This window comes from Drosophila mojavensis, unplaced genomic scaffold, assembly GCF_018153725.1.
Source record: "Drosophila mojavensis isolate 15081-1352.22 unplaced genomic scaffold, ASM1815372v1 contig_81, whole genome shotgun sequence".
Lineage (NCBI taxonomy): Eukaryota > Metazoa > Arthropoda > Insecta > Diptera > Drosophilidae > Drosophila > Drosophila mojavensis.
In genome coordinates, this window is record NW_025318907.1 from 3,663,600 (window position 1) to 3,681,364 (window position 17,765).

The window sequence follows — 17,765 nt, forward strand, 5'->3', positions numbered from 1 at the left end:
CTAACTATAAGTTTATTCCCATTTCCCTTTCAGATTATCTACGTTTCCCACAATAAAAATTGATATATAATTAATTAATATATCACTGCTAGGCTTATCTCTGCCTAAGATCTTAAATGTTTAACAAATTAATTGAGTGAGAACTTACCCGGGCAACATTGCCATAGAGGCAGACCAAATTGAAGAGCTTATCTGTGTTGGAAGTGTCATGGTCCATGCCATAGACCATCATGACAGCGCCCTGAGGATGCAAAAAAGGCAAGAGAAAAAACGCAACAACAAATTAATTAAAATGCTGTCCAACAGATGCTGCAGCAGCTCCACACAGCTCCACAACGGCACAGCGGCAGCTGGAGGGGATTTGTGGGGCTGTGAGCGGCTACGGCTGTGGCTTTCGCTCTGCCTCTGGCGCTGGCTCAGACTCTGGCGAGGATTGCAGTGTGCGCACAAATTGTACATTAAAATTAAAATTATATTTATGAATAGAAATGCAAGCCAAGCCAAGCCAAGCCAGGCCAAGAGAGAGAGAGAAAGCCAAAGGGGCGGAGGTGCCTCCAGTTCATTTCGATACTCACCTGTGCCTGGCCCTGCTGGGCGAAGGCCACTGGCGCATTGCGTCCGGCGACGACACCGGTGGGCTCCTTCATGAGGCCAGTTGGATGGATGGCGGCGCCCTTCCAGTTGTCCGGCTGGGTGGGATGGTATTCGGGTGCCCCGAATGGTGGGAAGGCGGTGCCTGGTCCCAATAGTGGAGGCTCTTTAAATGGAACAAGATTGTGCGTTTGAGCTGGGGCAACAAGTTGTTGTTGATGGTGTTGTTGTTGTTGTTGGTGATGATGTTGTTGTTGGTGGTGGTGTTGTTGTTGGTGGTGGTGGTTGTTGTGGTGGTGGTGGTGGTGGTTGTTGCGATGTTGTGTTTGGATTGTTGCAACTACATTTTGTGGTGCACGTTTCAAACAGTTTGTTATTCACACATTGCATGCAACAACAATTTAAACAAGAATCGAGAAACCAACGAAATAAAAATAAAATAGAAAAACAAAAAAAACGCATAAAAATATTAATAAAAAGCTTAAATTAAAAAAAATTAAAAAATATGCTAAAAATTATATGCAGATTTCTATTTTATTCTCGTCGTATTGTTGTTGTTGTTGCTGTTATTGTTGTTGCATGCAAATTGTGTTTGTTTGTTTGCCTGTTGTTGTTGTTGTTGTTGAAGCGCCAAAAAGTTGTGAAACGAGGCTGAGAACAAAATTCGTTTTGACTGCGATTTATTAACGAGGAGCAATAACCTGAATTGGCAGCTGGCGGTTCGCGGCTCGCGGAGAGGGGGGAGGCAGAGAGCAGAGCGAAATGCGGTTGCTGAAAAACTAAGCTAATTGAAAAAAGTCGGCGCTTTGCGGAAAACAAACGAAGGCTCCAAAAACCAATGGAAATTGCAATAAAACTACGCAGAGCAAAGCCAAAGCCAAAGCCACAGGCAAAACATCGCCGCAATCGATAAAATTCTAGCAGCAACAGTATTTGCGAGGGGAGGGAGTAAGGGGTGTGGGTCCTCGAAAACTGTCAACATGCTAAGCCCACGCAATAACCCATTGACAGGGCCAATAACAACAACAACAACAACAACAAGGCTGCGCAAAGATTTACGGCCCACTTGAAACGCGGCCAGAACCGCAAAACCAAAGCCTCAACTGAAACTCTGGAGCGTTATAATTAAAGCAAGAAGCGTAACAAGCTGTCAAAATGTTGCGTATACGCCGTGTGTAGCCGTTTCTGCACGGCATTAAGTTGCCAAGGTTTTTACTTAATTAACTTTTAACACACATGTATGGAGAAGGAAGAGGAGCATAAGGAGCAGGAGCAGCAGGAGCAGCAGGGTGAGTCGAAGTTGCATCAGTTGTTTAACGCCATTTAAGCCAGAAACACTTTAAACTTCATCAAGGACTTTGGCCAAGTTTACCAGAGCATTTGCATTGCCATTTACTTTATGGCGCGCCGCTCTCTGCGCTTCTCACTCAGCTGCTTTGTTGTTGTTTTGATTTGATTTAGTCGCCGGACCCAAGCGCCCGAAGTGCCAAAGCACCGCAACTGTTTGTGTTTCGCTTAGTAGAGTCCTGCTTTTCTCCCCTGTTTTCCTTTTTTTACTTTTACTTTTAGTTTTTTTTTTTTTTTTTTTTGGCTGCTACCTGACAAAATATTTATACAAAAATCTAGCCAGGGTTGCACGCGCACAACGCATTTGTTTGTGTTGTTCTATTCACGCTTGTTAGTTTTTCGCGCTAGCTATTTTGCTATTTTGTTGTTCACCAAGCAAATTGGAAGCAATATTTCAGAGCCAAAGGATATTGAGGTTGACATTTGCATCGAAAGTTTTATGGCAGAATATTTCGCTGTATTTATAGCCATGTCCATTTCGGACAGGCTATTTAATCCCTGGCACCTCGCAAATACTTTTTCGATTTGATTTGCGCTTCGCACAGTTGCCTTCAGGCATCCGCCCCTGCCTCCTGGTCTGCCAGCCCCCCTCGCTAACTGCTTCACTCTGCTTGGTTTTGGTAGCCGACAAAGCTTTTAATCCTTCTGCATTTTGCATGCGAATTTTTAGGAGCTTTAAAAGCATTGCGTCGACTGGGGCACGTTTCAATTTAAAACTTGGCCTTAAGCAAATAAGCCACAAATATATATACTTCTCTTTTTTTGGACTGGGTCAGTCAATAAATGCTCGAACGTGCCAGAGCCAGAGGCTAGACTCGAGCCGCATCTAGAGTAAAAGGTAAACAGAGTCATTCATCCTCAGCTATTGCCCCCCACACACACACACACACATACACACACACACACACACAGCTTTAATTGAAATTCACAGACGGCTCGCTGATTTGTTGCCCGGCGCACGGGGCGTATGCGTGACGCGAAGCTCAAGTTTTCGGTCAGTTTTGAGAGTTGGAGCAAAAGAATTTCACAGCCCCCAAGGGGAGCATTGTGTGTGTGCGAGGGGGGGGGATGGGGGGCGGAAGCGTGCCTAAAATGTTTAAGCAATTCGCGGCAGGCAAATTGTTGCATGCAATTGCTGGAAAATGTGTTCACACGCAAGCATCAGGTGCGAAAGCGCTCGCCGTTCTCGCCGCTCCTCAGGTGTAAATTTAGTGCGCACACAAAATTATTTTAGATTATGAGAGCCAAGGCGCCAGGCAGCTCGGCTGGAAGCGTGGCAGCGCTCAAAGGCTCCGGAAGTTGCAGTTTAGTTTTTATGAAGCGCGAACTGTGCGCGCGCGATAGCAATTTAACTCCTTCGACTGGATTTGCATGCAAGCCACACACACACATACACACACACACACACACACACTCATGCGATACACGACACGAGCGACCACAGTTAAGTGCGGAAATTGCAAATAATGGTATAATTAATGAAGTTCGACAACTTAGCCAGCAGTCAGCGCGCGGTTAGCAAACTGTAAATAATTGCCAAAAGGCAGGCACAGCTCTTAGCCAAGTTTATAATTTTGATATTTAGAGAAAGTTCTGAACGTATTAAAATTATAAATTTCAGTAAGCATATAAAAGTAAGTGCAAAGCAAGCGACAGGTGCTACGCTCCTAAAAAAACTTTTATAGAGTTTGGCAAACGAAGCATTTTGAATATTTACTTTAGCTCAAGCATGACAACAGCGCTTGCTGAAATTTACCAGACTTTGTGAACTATGGCAACAGCTAAATGCATAATTTCGATATGTCGTTAGATTTATCGAAGCAAAATTAAATTTGACAATAGTTATAGAAATGTATTCTTACTTTAGCCAAGATAAAATGTGTAAATACATCTTGTTAATATTATTGTATATATCTTGGCAATATGTTCGATATTTCGTTAAGCAGAGTCTGGCAACAGACATCAAAGAGTTTTTACTCTTCTATTTCCATATTCATATATGATTAAGTGTGAGAATAAAATAATATTTTGTATTGGTTTAATAAATTCTGGCAACTGCAGAAAGCTAACAACTCGTAGAAATGGCTATCCATTCATCTCTTTCAATATTTATATTCAGTTTAGTGAAGCACGGCAACAGGGCAAAGTTAAATTTGGCAACAGCTAAGAAATAGAGAAAAAAACTCATTCTCCTATCTCATCTAAAGCGAGGTATGGCAGCAGAGCGATATTTTGTATATTTCATGTAGTGAAGTACGGCAACAGCTACGAGAAAAATGAGAGAGGAACTTATTTCTCATCTATAATGAAGTGTGGCAACAGAGCAATAATTATATTAAGTTGAAGCAAGGCAACAGGGCAATTAAAATTTGGCAGCAGCTAAGAAAAAGGAGAGAAACTCATTCGCTTATCAATTAAATCAAAGTGTGGCACAACAGAGCAATATTTAGGCTAGACTAGAAGCAGGAGAATGCATATTCCTTTCTAGCTCATTCTGGCAACGACGCAATGATCCCTATCGTCGTCTCGTTAAGCGTGCCAGTCACACGCCTTTCCATATGCTTGCATAAACTGAGTGTGGGCGCAATATTGCAACAAATGGCCATGCAACATAGCACAGCATAAGATAAACTAGACACACGCTGCTGCAAGCATTATCACCGCCCCCCGCCACCACTACAGAGGCGCACAGCCCATAAACACCGAGAGCTCCCAAGTCGAATCGGAAATGCTTCACCTGCCACAGCTGCTGCTGCCCCTGCTGCTGCTGCTCCTGCTGCTGACAAATGGATACCTAAAGGGGGCACACACATAGATCCATTAAAATGGGCTGCCACTCGAGCGGGAGGAGAACGAGATGGATAAAAACACAACTCGTTCGGCATATGCAACATTTATGTGTGGCCTTTATTGCGAATGCACACTGTAGTGCGAGGGCGGACGAAGGGAGAGAGAGAGCGCGCGCACAAAGTATTTATGCTACAAATTGTTGCATACTTTGTGGCATATTGGCGCACTTTGTCGAGCGGCAAATGGCAACTGGTAACTGGCAACTGGCAACTGGCAAATGGCAATGGCAATGCCAACGGCTGCAGCTGGCTTGAATATCGGATAGCCAAACAAAGCATTGTGCAAACGTTGCCAACCTTAATTGCAATTTGCTTAAATGTATGCTACACTATTTTTCACTAAGCCACAGAGAGATTGAGGGAGCTACCCTCTCTCCATCGCTCCCCTCACCCTTCGTTGTTGCTTAGGTGCGCATTTTACTTTCGCTGTTCAATGATTTTCAATTTGTTAGAGTCAACTTTGCTGCGCAACTGTACCAAGAGTCATGACAAATACACACACACACACACATATACACAGGCCCCCGTTCCTGCTCCTGCTCCCCATTCCTGCTCGCTTGCCCTCTGCTTGTTTATCTAACTAAAATGCACTGCTGCCATATGCCCCACCCCACCTCCCTCGCTAGCGCACATTCACTCTGGCTGTCATGTGACATTAATTTTTCCAGCAATGCGCTGCAGCTACTGTGACCCATCCCCCAGCCCCTTTAGCACCACCTCTCCCTCGGTGGCAACAACCCTTAACCCGCCCACATTTTGCGCACGTCTTGCATAAACATTTTCATAAGCAGCTTCCAAATTGAATTTGTTTTCATAAGCCAAAACTATTATGCGACAGAGCTCTATTCTTTCCCTTTTTATTTTTTATTTGACTATCTCTCTCACTCCCTTAGAGTGTGTATGACGATAGTGGGAGCTATAAAATATAAACCATATGCGTGTGTGTGTGTGTGTAAGTGTAGAGAAGTTGTGTTTCGCTTGATTATGTGACAATGAGCCTGATTGGTTTTTAATGTTGTCGATGGCTCGGAGGAGCAACAGCAGAAATTTTTGGGATCTGTTTATGAATGCATGAACCAACTAAATAAATAACTGAAACGTGTGAGCTGATGGCTTTATATTTATTTACAAAATTTAAGATTTTATTTTTCATTTAATAAATATTCTTTCTATATAAAAATTTGCTTTATTGATTCTATACAACAAAATTTATAAATTGCAATTAAAAAAAAAAAATTATTTATTCGATATTAAAAAAATATATATATATAATATTTTATAAATTTAAATGATTAAAAAAATAATAGAATAAAATTAATTTAAAAATAATAATAATAACAAAAATTTGGAATTCTAAAAGTTAATACCAAAATGCAAAAAAAAAATAATAATAATAATAATAAAACAAAACAAAATAAATCTTAAAATATATCTTGAAAAATTGCTACTAAAAAGAAACTGAATAAAAAATATTTTCCATTTAAAAAAGAATTTTGCACATAAACATTTGATATGCTGCTTTGAAAACTCGCACCATTCAAGCAAGGAATGCAAACGAGTTAAGCGAGAGCATAAAGAAACGCGAGTTGTTATCAGGAAAAAGAGAGAAATTAGAGAACAGACGAAGCCAGCAATGAGCCAATTTATATGCGACACGCGACCAGAAACCGAACCATCGACCGGCCAATTCCCCCTAAGTATTCGACAGAATTCCCTACCAGAAATTAACCGTAATCGCGAGCGGGGTTGAAGGAGTCAAAGGACTTTTGGGAAAGGATTTGTGCGTGAGCTGCTTTTTTTTTTTTTTTTTGTTGTTTGTTGTTGTTTGTTGAATGCTTAACGACCCGCTGCTGTGCTCTAGCTGGCTGGGTAAATAAATTTACGTTTAATTCTCATGAGCTTAATTACATTCACGGGTCGGATTTGAATACGAATAAACGCGTGTAATTGTCGCTCACCTTTTGAGCTTCCTTTTGGCTTAGTTTTTTTGCGCAAGCTAATTGGAAATATCAAATGGCATTGAAGTGAGAATAAAGGTCGAGTTTATAATTTGACTCATTAGCGAGTGTGTGTGAGCAGGTGTGTGTGTGTGTGTGTGTGTGGGAGTGTGTGTGCACAGCAAATTGATGCAGCATTTAGCTTTACTCAAGCTGTTTGGCCTGGCCTAATTAACGCACTGGTAAACATTTATAGCCATGGTCAAAAGCTGCTCTTTAATGCTAGGCAAACACACACATCTACACACACAGCACACATGAATCTGCAATCAACCCACACACACATACACACTGGCGCACATTTGTGGCATCAAAGGCTTCCAATTTGCTCTATCAACAATTTTCAAAGCCAACTCCAGCTCACCGCCAACAGCTGAAGAGTTCCATACATACTCTGAAATGTTGGCTACATAAAACTAGCTATCCTGCTCTAACATGCAGCTATCTCTTGTCGCTACAATTGGCCAAAAAATAGAGGAATGCCGAAGAGACATTTGGGCCAAAGCTTGCTTTTGCAGCATGAAACTATGAGTGCTATCATATGCGATGCGATGCGATGCGATAGCTGGAGTGGGCTGGCTGGGGGCGGGCAAAGAATAGTCTTTGGATAGATTGTTAGTTGACTGATAACATGGCATGTGTTGTTTGCTTGTCTGTCTGCCTGCCTGCCTGCCTGTCTGCCTGCCTGCTCGTCCGCCCCTCTGTCCGTCTGTCTGTCTCAAAAACTTAGAGCCAACAACTTCCCGGGTGTTGCCGCACTTGCGGTTTGTTGTATTTGGCTTGCCTCAGTGGGGGAGAGAGGAGATGCGGCTTTCTTACTTGTTTTATTATTTATTTTTCCAGCTGTTTGTTTTTGCTACTTAATGGTCGTCATTTGTGTGCTACTAATCAAGTACAGTGAGGAGTGCCTGTAATGGCCACGATATGAGCTGCTTGAGACGAACCTTACAAAACAACTTGAAACTAGTTCATTTTGTACGAGATTTAATCTAGCTTTAGTCGGGCATACATCACCCACATAGCTGTCACACTTGGCGAGTGCCTACTGTGGTGTCAAGCAAATATTTATTTAATAAGCGAATTGCGCCAGAGCCCAAAAAAGTGGGCGGCAATTCCGTTTCGCTATGCTTAAGTTGCCCGTTAGTTCAGATTCTTATATATATATATTATTATATATATTTATATAGCTTTTTTATCAGCACGTAAAAAGCAAAAATCGATAATGCCTTTTGGCATTAGCGTGCGGCATGGCTAATAAGCGGCAGGGGGGAGGAGGGGGGCGAGCCAAGCAGCAAGCAAATTGATGGACAATTTTGATATTGTAATTTGCGGAGCTGCAGCAGTTGCTGCTGTGGCACTTGCTGTGGCAGTGTCACATGCGCGTTGCAAGTGGAAAGTTTTGTAAAACGCCAAACGCATTAGTTAAATGCAGAATTAATTGCTTTAAGGGCAAAAAATGATATCACAACAAATTGCTGTTTGAAGCAAAGTTTAAAGCCATTTTTTGGTTTTATGCATACGAAAAGCCAGCTGCAAAAATTAATAACAAATTATTAGAAGTAGCAAAGCAGAGGGAGAGCGACTGAGAGAGCGGGAGGGGGAAGAGCCAGGGGCAGCTGCAGAAATGCCACAGCAGCCGCTGTCGGCATAAATTAAGCAAATATTACCAGAGCAGGGGCCCGTTGAGGGCGTTGCTTTCGACTGGGGGCGGGGCGTGCTGGTACTTTGCTTCATAAAATTATGAAACGGAACATTAAGGAAAATCATCAAGCAACATTTAGCAGCAGCAGCAGCAGCTAGTAGAGTAGGAGATGCTCTATAGAGGCTGCATGTGGTCAATTACTTCTGAGCTATGCACAGCACACAGGTTGCCTTCATGTGGTGGTCAAGCAGGGTGGGGGGAGTGTGAAGATGTTCTCTGTGCAAATTGTTGATTATGCGCAACGTTTAGACCATAATTTGTATGCAAATGAAGTGGAAGATGAGGTATTGGTGCAGTCAGAGACAGAGAGAGAGAGAGAGAGAGAGAGAGAGAGAGAGAGAGAGAGAGAGAGCGAGTGAGATGAAACATCTCAAGAAAGCAAGAGAATGAGCTGCACAGGAAGAGAGATGAACTTGTTTAAATATAATTTTAATGAGCATGTCATCAAATTGATTTCTAAAGCAGTCAAGACTGAAAACTGAAATATAAAGGAAAACTTGCTTAGGATATTTGCTGAAAGTGATTTTGATTTGGAAGTAAAATGAAGCAAATATTTATGACATGTAATGTTTAATGCAGAGTATAAAGAGCCTTTGACAAGCCTTTTCCAGCCTGAAAGGGAGCTCTGATTATATAAACCATAATTCTTAAATCAATATCTTGTGAACTACCTTCCCACCTTAACCTCAACAGTTCCTCTCACTAAACCAAGCAATCAATTTATCTGTTGCCAATGCTCGAGAAGCAACCTGATGAATTGCTTTATCAAGTTATTTTAGTCAACCGCCACTTGGGTTAAATTGGTGAATTTAAAGCGAGCGTAATATTGGACATGATATTATCTGTTTATACGGTCCGGTTGCAGTCATCAATCACGTGCATTTGATTGGAGATAATCGAAGCCATATTGCGTGTCTCTCTCTAATTCTTGCCCTTTCTCTCTCACACCCTCTCTAGCATTAAAGTCACTTGAACAATATTTTTGGTTCAATAGTTGCGCACATTCTTTCATCTTAAGAGCATGAAAAAGGGCAGAGCGGCAAGGGGCTGGCTGCGCCTTATTGCCCATTAGTGCTCGTTAGTGCTCTAGGGAGGGTTGGTTGGGGGAAGTTTTATCGAAAAGTTGGGGTCAGGCGATGACAGCGACATTCTTCTTGTTCGACACGCCATCTAGCGACAGGCGACGGCAACAGTAGCAACATCATCAGCAGCAGCAGCAGCAGAGGCAGCAGCAGCCTGATGCGTGCACCGTTGACAACCACTTTGATTGATCGCCTTTGATTGATTGATGTGAGACAGAGAGTGAGCGGGGGCGTGTAGTCGAAGAGGTGTGGCGGGTGGGTCGGGGGGTAGGCCAAGCTAAAAACCATTACGCATTGCCAACTTTGATTGTTTCTCAACAGGGATTTAATTATGGCCCTGTCCAATCGTATTACCACAGTCCAACAACTCGCTCCACTGGCCCGGGGCCCATTCAACTGACCGCAACATAATACAATTTGTCATTTTCAATTTTATTGAATTACCATAAAATGTGCAAGCGACACAATTTATATTTCTGTTTTGGTTACGCGTACCTTCTCCCTTTCCTCCCCTTCTCCCTTTACACACTTTCCCCACCCCCTCGACCTAGCCTCCCTCCCATACAACTGCGGTTATCCAAATTTGTGGCTCCGCTTGCCGATGTTGCCCTTGTTTTTCGTATTGCACTATGAATTAATTTATTGTGCGAGTTTTTGCTGGATAGCAAATGATTTACGAGCGACAGGCGAAGAATTTCTCGAATTGTTTTTCCCTTCTCTTTTTTTTTCCATTTTTTTTTTCTTTTTTTTTAGTGCAAAGGTTAATTTAATCTTGAAATTGCAAAGGTTTTTTTTTTAATGCACAAATGGAGCGCATTTAGAAAATTTAAGATAGAAATGAAATACGATGTTTGAACAAAGAATTTGAATTTGATTGACAGATACAGGCTCCAAGCAAGAGATGAAATGAAGTACTATGAGAAACCATTTATAAAATTGTGTATATATAAATGTGTATATATAAATAAACATATATGTATATCCTCCTTCAGTTGCTGTCGTCCTGCTATAAAAATATTTACCATTGTACAACTTATTCGAGATCAACCTCCTTCAACCTCCTTCATTCTACTACAACCTCTCCTTTAGTTTCTGTTTAATTAATTAACAAATAAGCAACGCCCACAATATTTACACAACAAATTCCCAAGATTAGACAGCACTGAAAAGAACTCTGCGCACCGAAAAAAAAGCCAAGTTAATTCAATTAATTTCAGCTGCGCTTCGTATAATATAATAACTATTGCATTACGTAAGCAAATATAAACAGTAGATTCAACGAAAAAAAAATGAAGGAAAGTACACTGCAAATATGTACAGAAAAAACATATATAATTGGTAGAGATGGAGAGGAGAAAGGGCGGGATAGGCTGGGGGAGGCGACAACACAGTGGACATACGCTGCCAATCAGCAAAAGCAAGCCACAAAACAAACCAGAAGGCAAATAAAGGCAGATTGAGTGAGTGAGGTGTGAGTGTGACGTGAGGGCGTGAGAGCAAGGGTAGGGGGCGTGTCTATACTTCGCACCTACAACGCACAGAGAGCTGAAAATTAAGCAACTAAAGTTGTTATAGGGGGAAAAAAATGCTCACATATGAAAATACGTTATCTACATGTGTGGGAGTGTTTTTTTTTTTTTTCTGTGTTGCGCTGGGTCAACAGCTGCGCACAGGCGCAAAGATAAACAAACACAGCTCAACTTTGCCTTTTTGGCACTCGACCACAGTGATAAGGCCTGCCTGACAAACTGACGGACTGACGGACTGACTGACAACCCCGAACCGAAACAGAAAACACCAAAAAGCAAATAAAGTCGCGCATTTCATTTATAAAGCTAGGCGTACTTGGGGGCGGGGTATGTGGGGGTTGGGGGATTGGGTTGACAGCTGCTGTTTAATGAACGCACGCATAAATCTTCGAGTGGTTTTGATGTTGATCCCTTTACAGAAAAGCCATCAACATCTTCGCTGACGAGCGAAATCTTCACACGGTGAAGATGGCAGCGACGGCGGCGGCGGCGGCGGCGGCAGCAGAGCCATAAATATGCCAAAATATTAACACCAACACGCCTGCCCCGCCCCCCACAAGATATGGCCCATTGGTATTTTTATGTATTGTTAAGTGTTTCCTGCTTCTATATATATGTGAATATATATATATTTGTTTGGCTGCTTTTTGTATATTTGCCATCTTGCCACCTGCGACATTTGGCTTGGTGGGCGTGGCGCAGGCAGCGTATTGGCTAGCCAAAAATATACTATTCTTGGCAAGAGAGTGTAAAAGAGATAGACAGACCTAGAGCGAGCGAGCGAGAGAGAGAGAGAGGGGGAGAGGGCTAGCTAGAGCGCGTGCTTGTTTTTAGCTATTTATTTTTAGCGTCTTTTTCTCAGACTTGCAATTAAAATTAATTTATTTGGCTATTATTGAGCATTGAAAACATTTATTTTAATTATGGTGCAAATATGTTAGCAATGTGCGTGTGTGTGTGCGCGCGCGAGTATGTGTGTGTGTGTGTGTGTGGCGTGCGTGCGCATTATTATTTAAATGGCAATTTCATATTTTTATGACACACTGTTGATGAGCTGGGCGTAAAATTTTGCTGCGGCCTATTAGGAAAATTGCGGTAATTTGGTAGTTGAACAAATTATGCGCTTGGAATTTTCCAGCTGAGCATTTTTCTAATGGAAAATGGGGATGGAATATAGAGAAAAGCTGAAAAACTTTAGAATTTATTTGCTACATATACTAGGGAAAATGTGTATGGGATAAAGAGAGACAGCTTTAGGAACATATTTTATATGTGAATAAGTTTATGCTCTTCCAATTGAACAATTTTCTATTGGAAAATGTTTGACGAATTAAGAATGAGTTATTGTAGTAGCATTTACTTTCTATGGATTGTCTTCACCTCTCTCCACAATAGACCATAAAAATCCCGTTGCAGCTGAAATATGCTGCAATGCATATGTTGCTTTGCTGCGTTTTCTTAGTGCATGCTAAAAACCAAAGAGCTAACCGAAAATAAAGGCAGTGCTGCGGCTATAATGCTAAAATTCTATTACCCAAGGCACGTGCGTTGTCTTTTTACTTTGCTGCTCGCTCCCTAGCTAATCGATACGCTGCCGATGATACTCTCTACTCGTGGCAAGTGGTTCGCCCATTTGATGGTTTCTCCCTACGAAAATTGCGTGTGCATTGAATATTATGCAAATTGCAAAGAGTAAAAAAAAAAAAAAAAAAAAAAATAGAAATAGCAAAATATCTTTCAAAATATATAAAAGTTGATGGCGTCATGAATTGTTATGGAAAATGCAATTGAAAATTCAGAGACAAGACAAAATGAGAAAAAATTCTACAAAATTGCAATGAAAATAAATTGAACGCAAAAGTTTCTCCACAAAATGCAATAAATTGCAATGCTTTTTGATCTTTTTCGGGTATTTAGAGAGAACTTGGGCAATGAATCATAGAAATTGATGCAGAATTGCACTTCACCTGGCGCGCACTGTACAACATTTGGCAATCATTCTTTAGCAGGTGTATTAAAGTGTAGTAGAGTAGTATAGTGTGTGTGTGTCTCTGTGTGTGTATAGTGTAGTGTATTTAGACAGTTGTGTGTTTCGAACTGTGTCATAGTTTTTGATAAGTTTTGAAATGTACTTACGGCTCTCAAGCACAACAACATTTTCGGGTATAGAAAACAGCGACTTACCTGTAAAGAGAGTGCGAAAATGGAAAAGAAAATGGTTTAGTTATAATGCTCCAGGGTTAAAGAATTAAAAATATATATATATATAAATATATACTATATAAAAAATATATATTTATCATACATAAATATATATTATATATACTTTAGAACAAATATATATTTATATATACAAATAGATATAAATATTGATATAGAAAGACACCATTCAAACAGTGAGTGAGTAGTAAGTACAAGAATTCAATTTGGATGTGCTTAGCGACAAATGTTGTAGATTGGACAGATAAAAAATTAAAAAAAAAAATAATAATAATAAAAAAAATAAAATAAAATAAAAGGGCAATTAGTTTTATATATATTCGAGACATTATTAACGCTCATAATAAATATTAAATGAATTAAATTCATTTTTAATATAAATTATATAAATCTATTTTTTATATAATTATTTTCATTAGTATTTTAAGCCCAGCAGCTGCATGACTGCTTATCATACGTTTCCCAACACGACTTGCAGAAAATATGCATTCACACTTTTTCCAGCACTGCTTAGGCAACACTACAATAGGGTTGCTTTTACAACGCTTTACCCAACACTGAACTATTTTTCTGCTACGTCATCTGCCGAAAAAATTCGTATGTGTATTCGTGTGTGTGAGCTTGTATGTGTGTGTGTGTCTCTGCATTTGGCGACTATTTGCCGTCTCTTACCGTTATGTTGGAAACCACCCGGGCTGTAGCCGGTGTTCATCGGCTGGCGCTTGCGATAGCCATTGGGATTGGGCGAGCCGATGCCCATTATCTGGCCGCCCGGATTGCTGGCGCCCATCATGAGGCCGGCGGCCGCCTGGGCCTGGCTCTGCATGTAGTTGTAGTTGTTCTTGTTGCCGGCAAACCGACGGACCGGCTGCGGCATGCTGCTCAGCAGCGGCGGCGGCTGCTGCTGCGGTGGCGGCGGCACCGCTGCTTGTTGCATTAGCGGCGACTGCTGCTGCTGTTGCTGCTGCTGCTGCGGCGGATGCCACAAATAGGCGCCCGTTGTGTTGGCCTTCAAGTTATCCATTGCGTAACTATAAATGGCTGATTAATGCTCCACTCAGACTAGAACAGAAACAGCAGCAACTTCTTTTCAGCAACAAAGACAACGGCAGCACACACACACACACGAATGGCCAAAAAAAAAAGTTTTTTATGCACTGAACAAACGAACGAACGAGCGAGCGAGCGGAGAAGAAAAAGTGTGAAAATATTTCGAGTTCGAGAAAGTAAAACCGAAAGAGTCTGAACTGAAGGCTTACGACGCGCACAAATTCTCGTTTAATTTTACGATGATTTTATGTTTGAGTTCCTGTTTTCTCTTTATTTGATTTTTGATTTTTTTTTTTGTAAATGTTTTTTATTTTAGTTTATTTGATTTTTTATTTTGCCGAGATGACTGGGTTCAGAACTCTATTCAGTAAGCCGTCCCACTGACGAATGAGTTGACACTGGCTGGGCTCTGTGGATTGCAAATGATTTACAGAGCCTGCTTCGATTCTAATCGAATAAAAGAAAGTGTTCTGTAACTTCTTTTGTCATCTCAGAGCAGAGATTTTGGCACGGCCTGCTATCGTATATTGTTATCTCATTATCGAGCACTGTTAATGCTTTTCCCTTCCCCTTTCTTTTTATCGATAGTGGCTTAATTAATCTGTTAATCTACAGAAAATACCGACCAGCTTTATTTCTGCAACGGTAACACTGCTCAGTGTGACCGCATAAGTATTTTGATTGAATCAACAAAAAAGTATGACCATTTCTGGAATTTTATATTTATCTAAAGCATACAAATGGAACTTTCTATAAACTTTTAGACTAGCTGATCATTTTTTATAAAAAGAAATCAACAGAATTTTTTACGAATTTACTGTAATCTGCAATTAAAAAAAAAAAAAATAAATAAATAAATAAAAAAAAAAAGAATTGAATTTTCTATAACTTTTCAATAAATTTTCGCAATTTGCTTCAAATTGTAACAAATTAATTAAATTAGAATTCACCATAAATTCACATAAATTTAAAAGAAAAACAGTTTTTTCCTCAAAAAATATATAATATTTTAGGAAAATTTCCCATGAAAATAATTAAGAAAAAAATGCATTTTAAATTTAATTTACATTGTTCCTAAATATTCACAAATAATCTTTCTTTCATTTGCTGCAGATAATTTACAATTTATTCCCTATTTTATTAAATTTCCCTATTTTATTAAATTTTTATTTAATGTGCCTAAAGTCGTTAGCACTATTATTTAGTAGTAGCTACTAACATAATGCACATCGCAGCGACTTTGTCTTTTGTGAAGTCAACTTCCTTTGCAAGTAATTTTGAATGCTTTTTGGGTAAATGCTTCTGCCCATTTGCCGAGTTCGGCGTTTCGAGCTCTTAGACAAAAGACAAGAAAGAAATATTGCACATGACAAAGCAAAGTTGCGGAGGATGTTGCGAGTGCTGATGCCAAAAAAGCTTTAGCCATGACTCCCCAGCAGCACCCCAAGCACGCAGCTGCGTGTTGGCTGGTCGAGCTCGGAGCTCCTCTCCCCCCCATTGAAAGGTCCATGGCATGGAACAGTGCACAGAGAGAATGAGAATGACTCGACATATGCGTGTGTGTGTGTGGAGCGTGGCATTTGTGGCAAGCGCCACAGAAAAGCAAAAGGGAGGTGAAACAGTGGAGCAGTTGGTGCAACAGAGATGGCTAGCTTTGGCAGTCGACGCATTTTCCGAATGCTGCAAGAAAATTCATAGCACCCAAAAAAATAAAGGGAGAAAAAACAATGAAAACTTTAACCACAATCGCAAATGCAAAGTTTTATTTGAATATTGTTGTTGTGGCTCTTCTACTTCACCTAGTTGTTGTTGTTGTTGCTTTTGCTGGAAATCAACAGCAGGTGACGCAAAAACATCAAAATTGCATTAAGTGCCAGCGCATTACAAGAAGAAAACAACAACAAACACAGGGTGAGAGATGCCCTTTAATTGTATGCAAAATTAACAGAGAAGAGGAGAGTCAGAGAATGAGAGAGACAGAGAGTCAGAGAGCGTTGCGGACTAGAGAAGTGTACCTGTGTGCACATACATATATACTCGGGTTCGCTGGGGTCAAAAGGTGTGTGTGTGTGGGTGTGTGTGTGTGTGTGGGTGCTGTTAAAGCACACACAAAAGAAAAAGCACTTTAACAGCATTTATATTTACTGCTAGAAAGAACGCTTTTACGTGGCGTAAACAGGTTGGTCAACATTGGTCACGGTTGACATTAAAGAGCAGGAGTCGGTGATGGCGTAGTGAAAGATTATGCAGAGGTTGTATATCTAACTGAAACATTTCCTTAAGAAGAAACTCATATCAAGGTTTTCTCTCCAAATTCTCCTTGTAAAACAAAAGAAATATTAAATATTTAACTATTAAATATTTAATTATGTCATAGCTGACCTCTGAATAAATTAATTTGAAGCATAATTAAGCTCAATAAAATAATAATCTAAAAATATTTCTTTGAGTTTCATATACTTCCTGAAAGAGGAAGTCCATATCAGTAGTAGAGTTTATACAGAAAACCCTTTTCATTCGATATACGAACATAGCTTAGCTTATAAACTTAGCTCGCTGGAATCTCAAATGGCTGAATTTTCGACTTATCGGCTGTACTTCCATAAACAAATACACACTCCCACTCCCACACACACCTTTCTCACAGTGTTTTAGGCCTTCATGTTTAAATCACAAAATGGCCTGCCTAATGAGAACTGAAATGCATTTCATTAGACGACCACGAAGTGCCGAGCACTTCACCGAACCTTCAACCAACAAGCGCCACCCACAGAAACACACTTGACCCAGTTTATGTAGCTCAAAGTGCGTTAATTGCTGGCCAAAGCAGGCGGTGCGAGCGAGACGGCAGATGTTTGTTGGCATCTCGTCGACTGCTTTAAATGAGGAGCTGACAGCAGGCACGACGACGAAAAGCCTTATTCGAGTGGGTCAGCGGTGCAAGTGTCACTTGTTTTCCATTTTCTTTTTTGTTTTGTTTTGGAGGAAGAAAGGAAGCGATTCGTTGATGATGAATTATGTAAGGCGGTTTGGCCAAAACGCAAAATATGCCCACAGGCGGCACATAGATCACTTACAAGCCATTAGGCAGTCAGACGATACGAGTGTATCTTTCAGATACCCACACACAAACACACACACACACACACACACACAGATACACAGATACACACGAGTAGTTTGGCTTTTGTTTTCTGTTTCCTTTTGGTGTCGCACATTTGTGCCGCTCAATCAACAAATACGTCGAGCAGACAGAACAAAAGCAACGCGCGAAAGCACAATGGTCAAAGCAACATATCTGAAAACATTTTTAATGAAGTGTATCTAATATATAAATTAATTAAATAGACAGACACCAGGCAAAGTATCTCTGCGGTGTGAATTTCAGCCAAGATATT

At 40.6% G+C, this 17,765-nt stretch overlaps 1 protein-coding gene across 21 annotated transcripts in view; it reads right to left on the reverse strand.

Annotated features, from left to right (window-relative positions):
- LOC6580662 (heterogeneous nuclear ribonucleoprotein L-like) overlaps positions 1-17,765 on the reverse strand; it is a 153,556-nt gene that overhangs the window by 13,349 nt on the left and 122,442 nt on the right. For 9 of the 21 annotated variants that reach the window (XM_044011255.1, XM_032730335.2, XM_044011256.1 and 6 more), the window contains 3 exons: positions 13,234-13,281; positions 576-757; positions 149-241 (listed from right to left, as the gene is read on the reverse strand). In XM_044011255.1, coding sequence (XP_043867190.1) covers positions 149-241; positions 576-757; positions 13,234-13,281 — 323 coding nt within the window. Of the gene's footprint in view, positions 1-148; positions 242-575; positions 932-13,233; positions 13,282-13,989; positions 14,763-17,765 lie in introns of those variants that run through there. The other 12 variants (XM_044011257.1, XM_032730336.2, XM_015164375.3 and 9 more) reach the window with 4 other exon arrangements.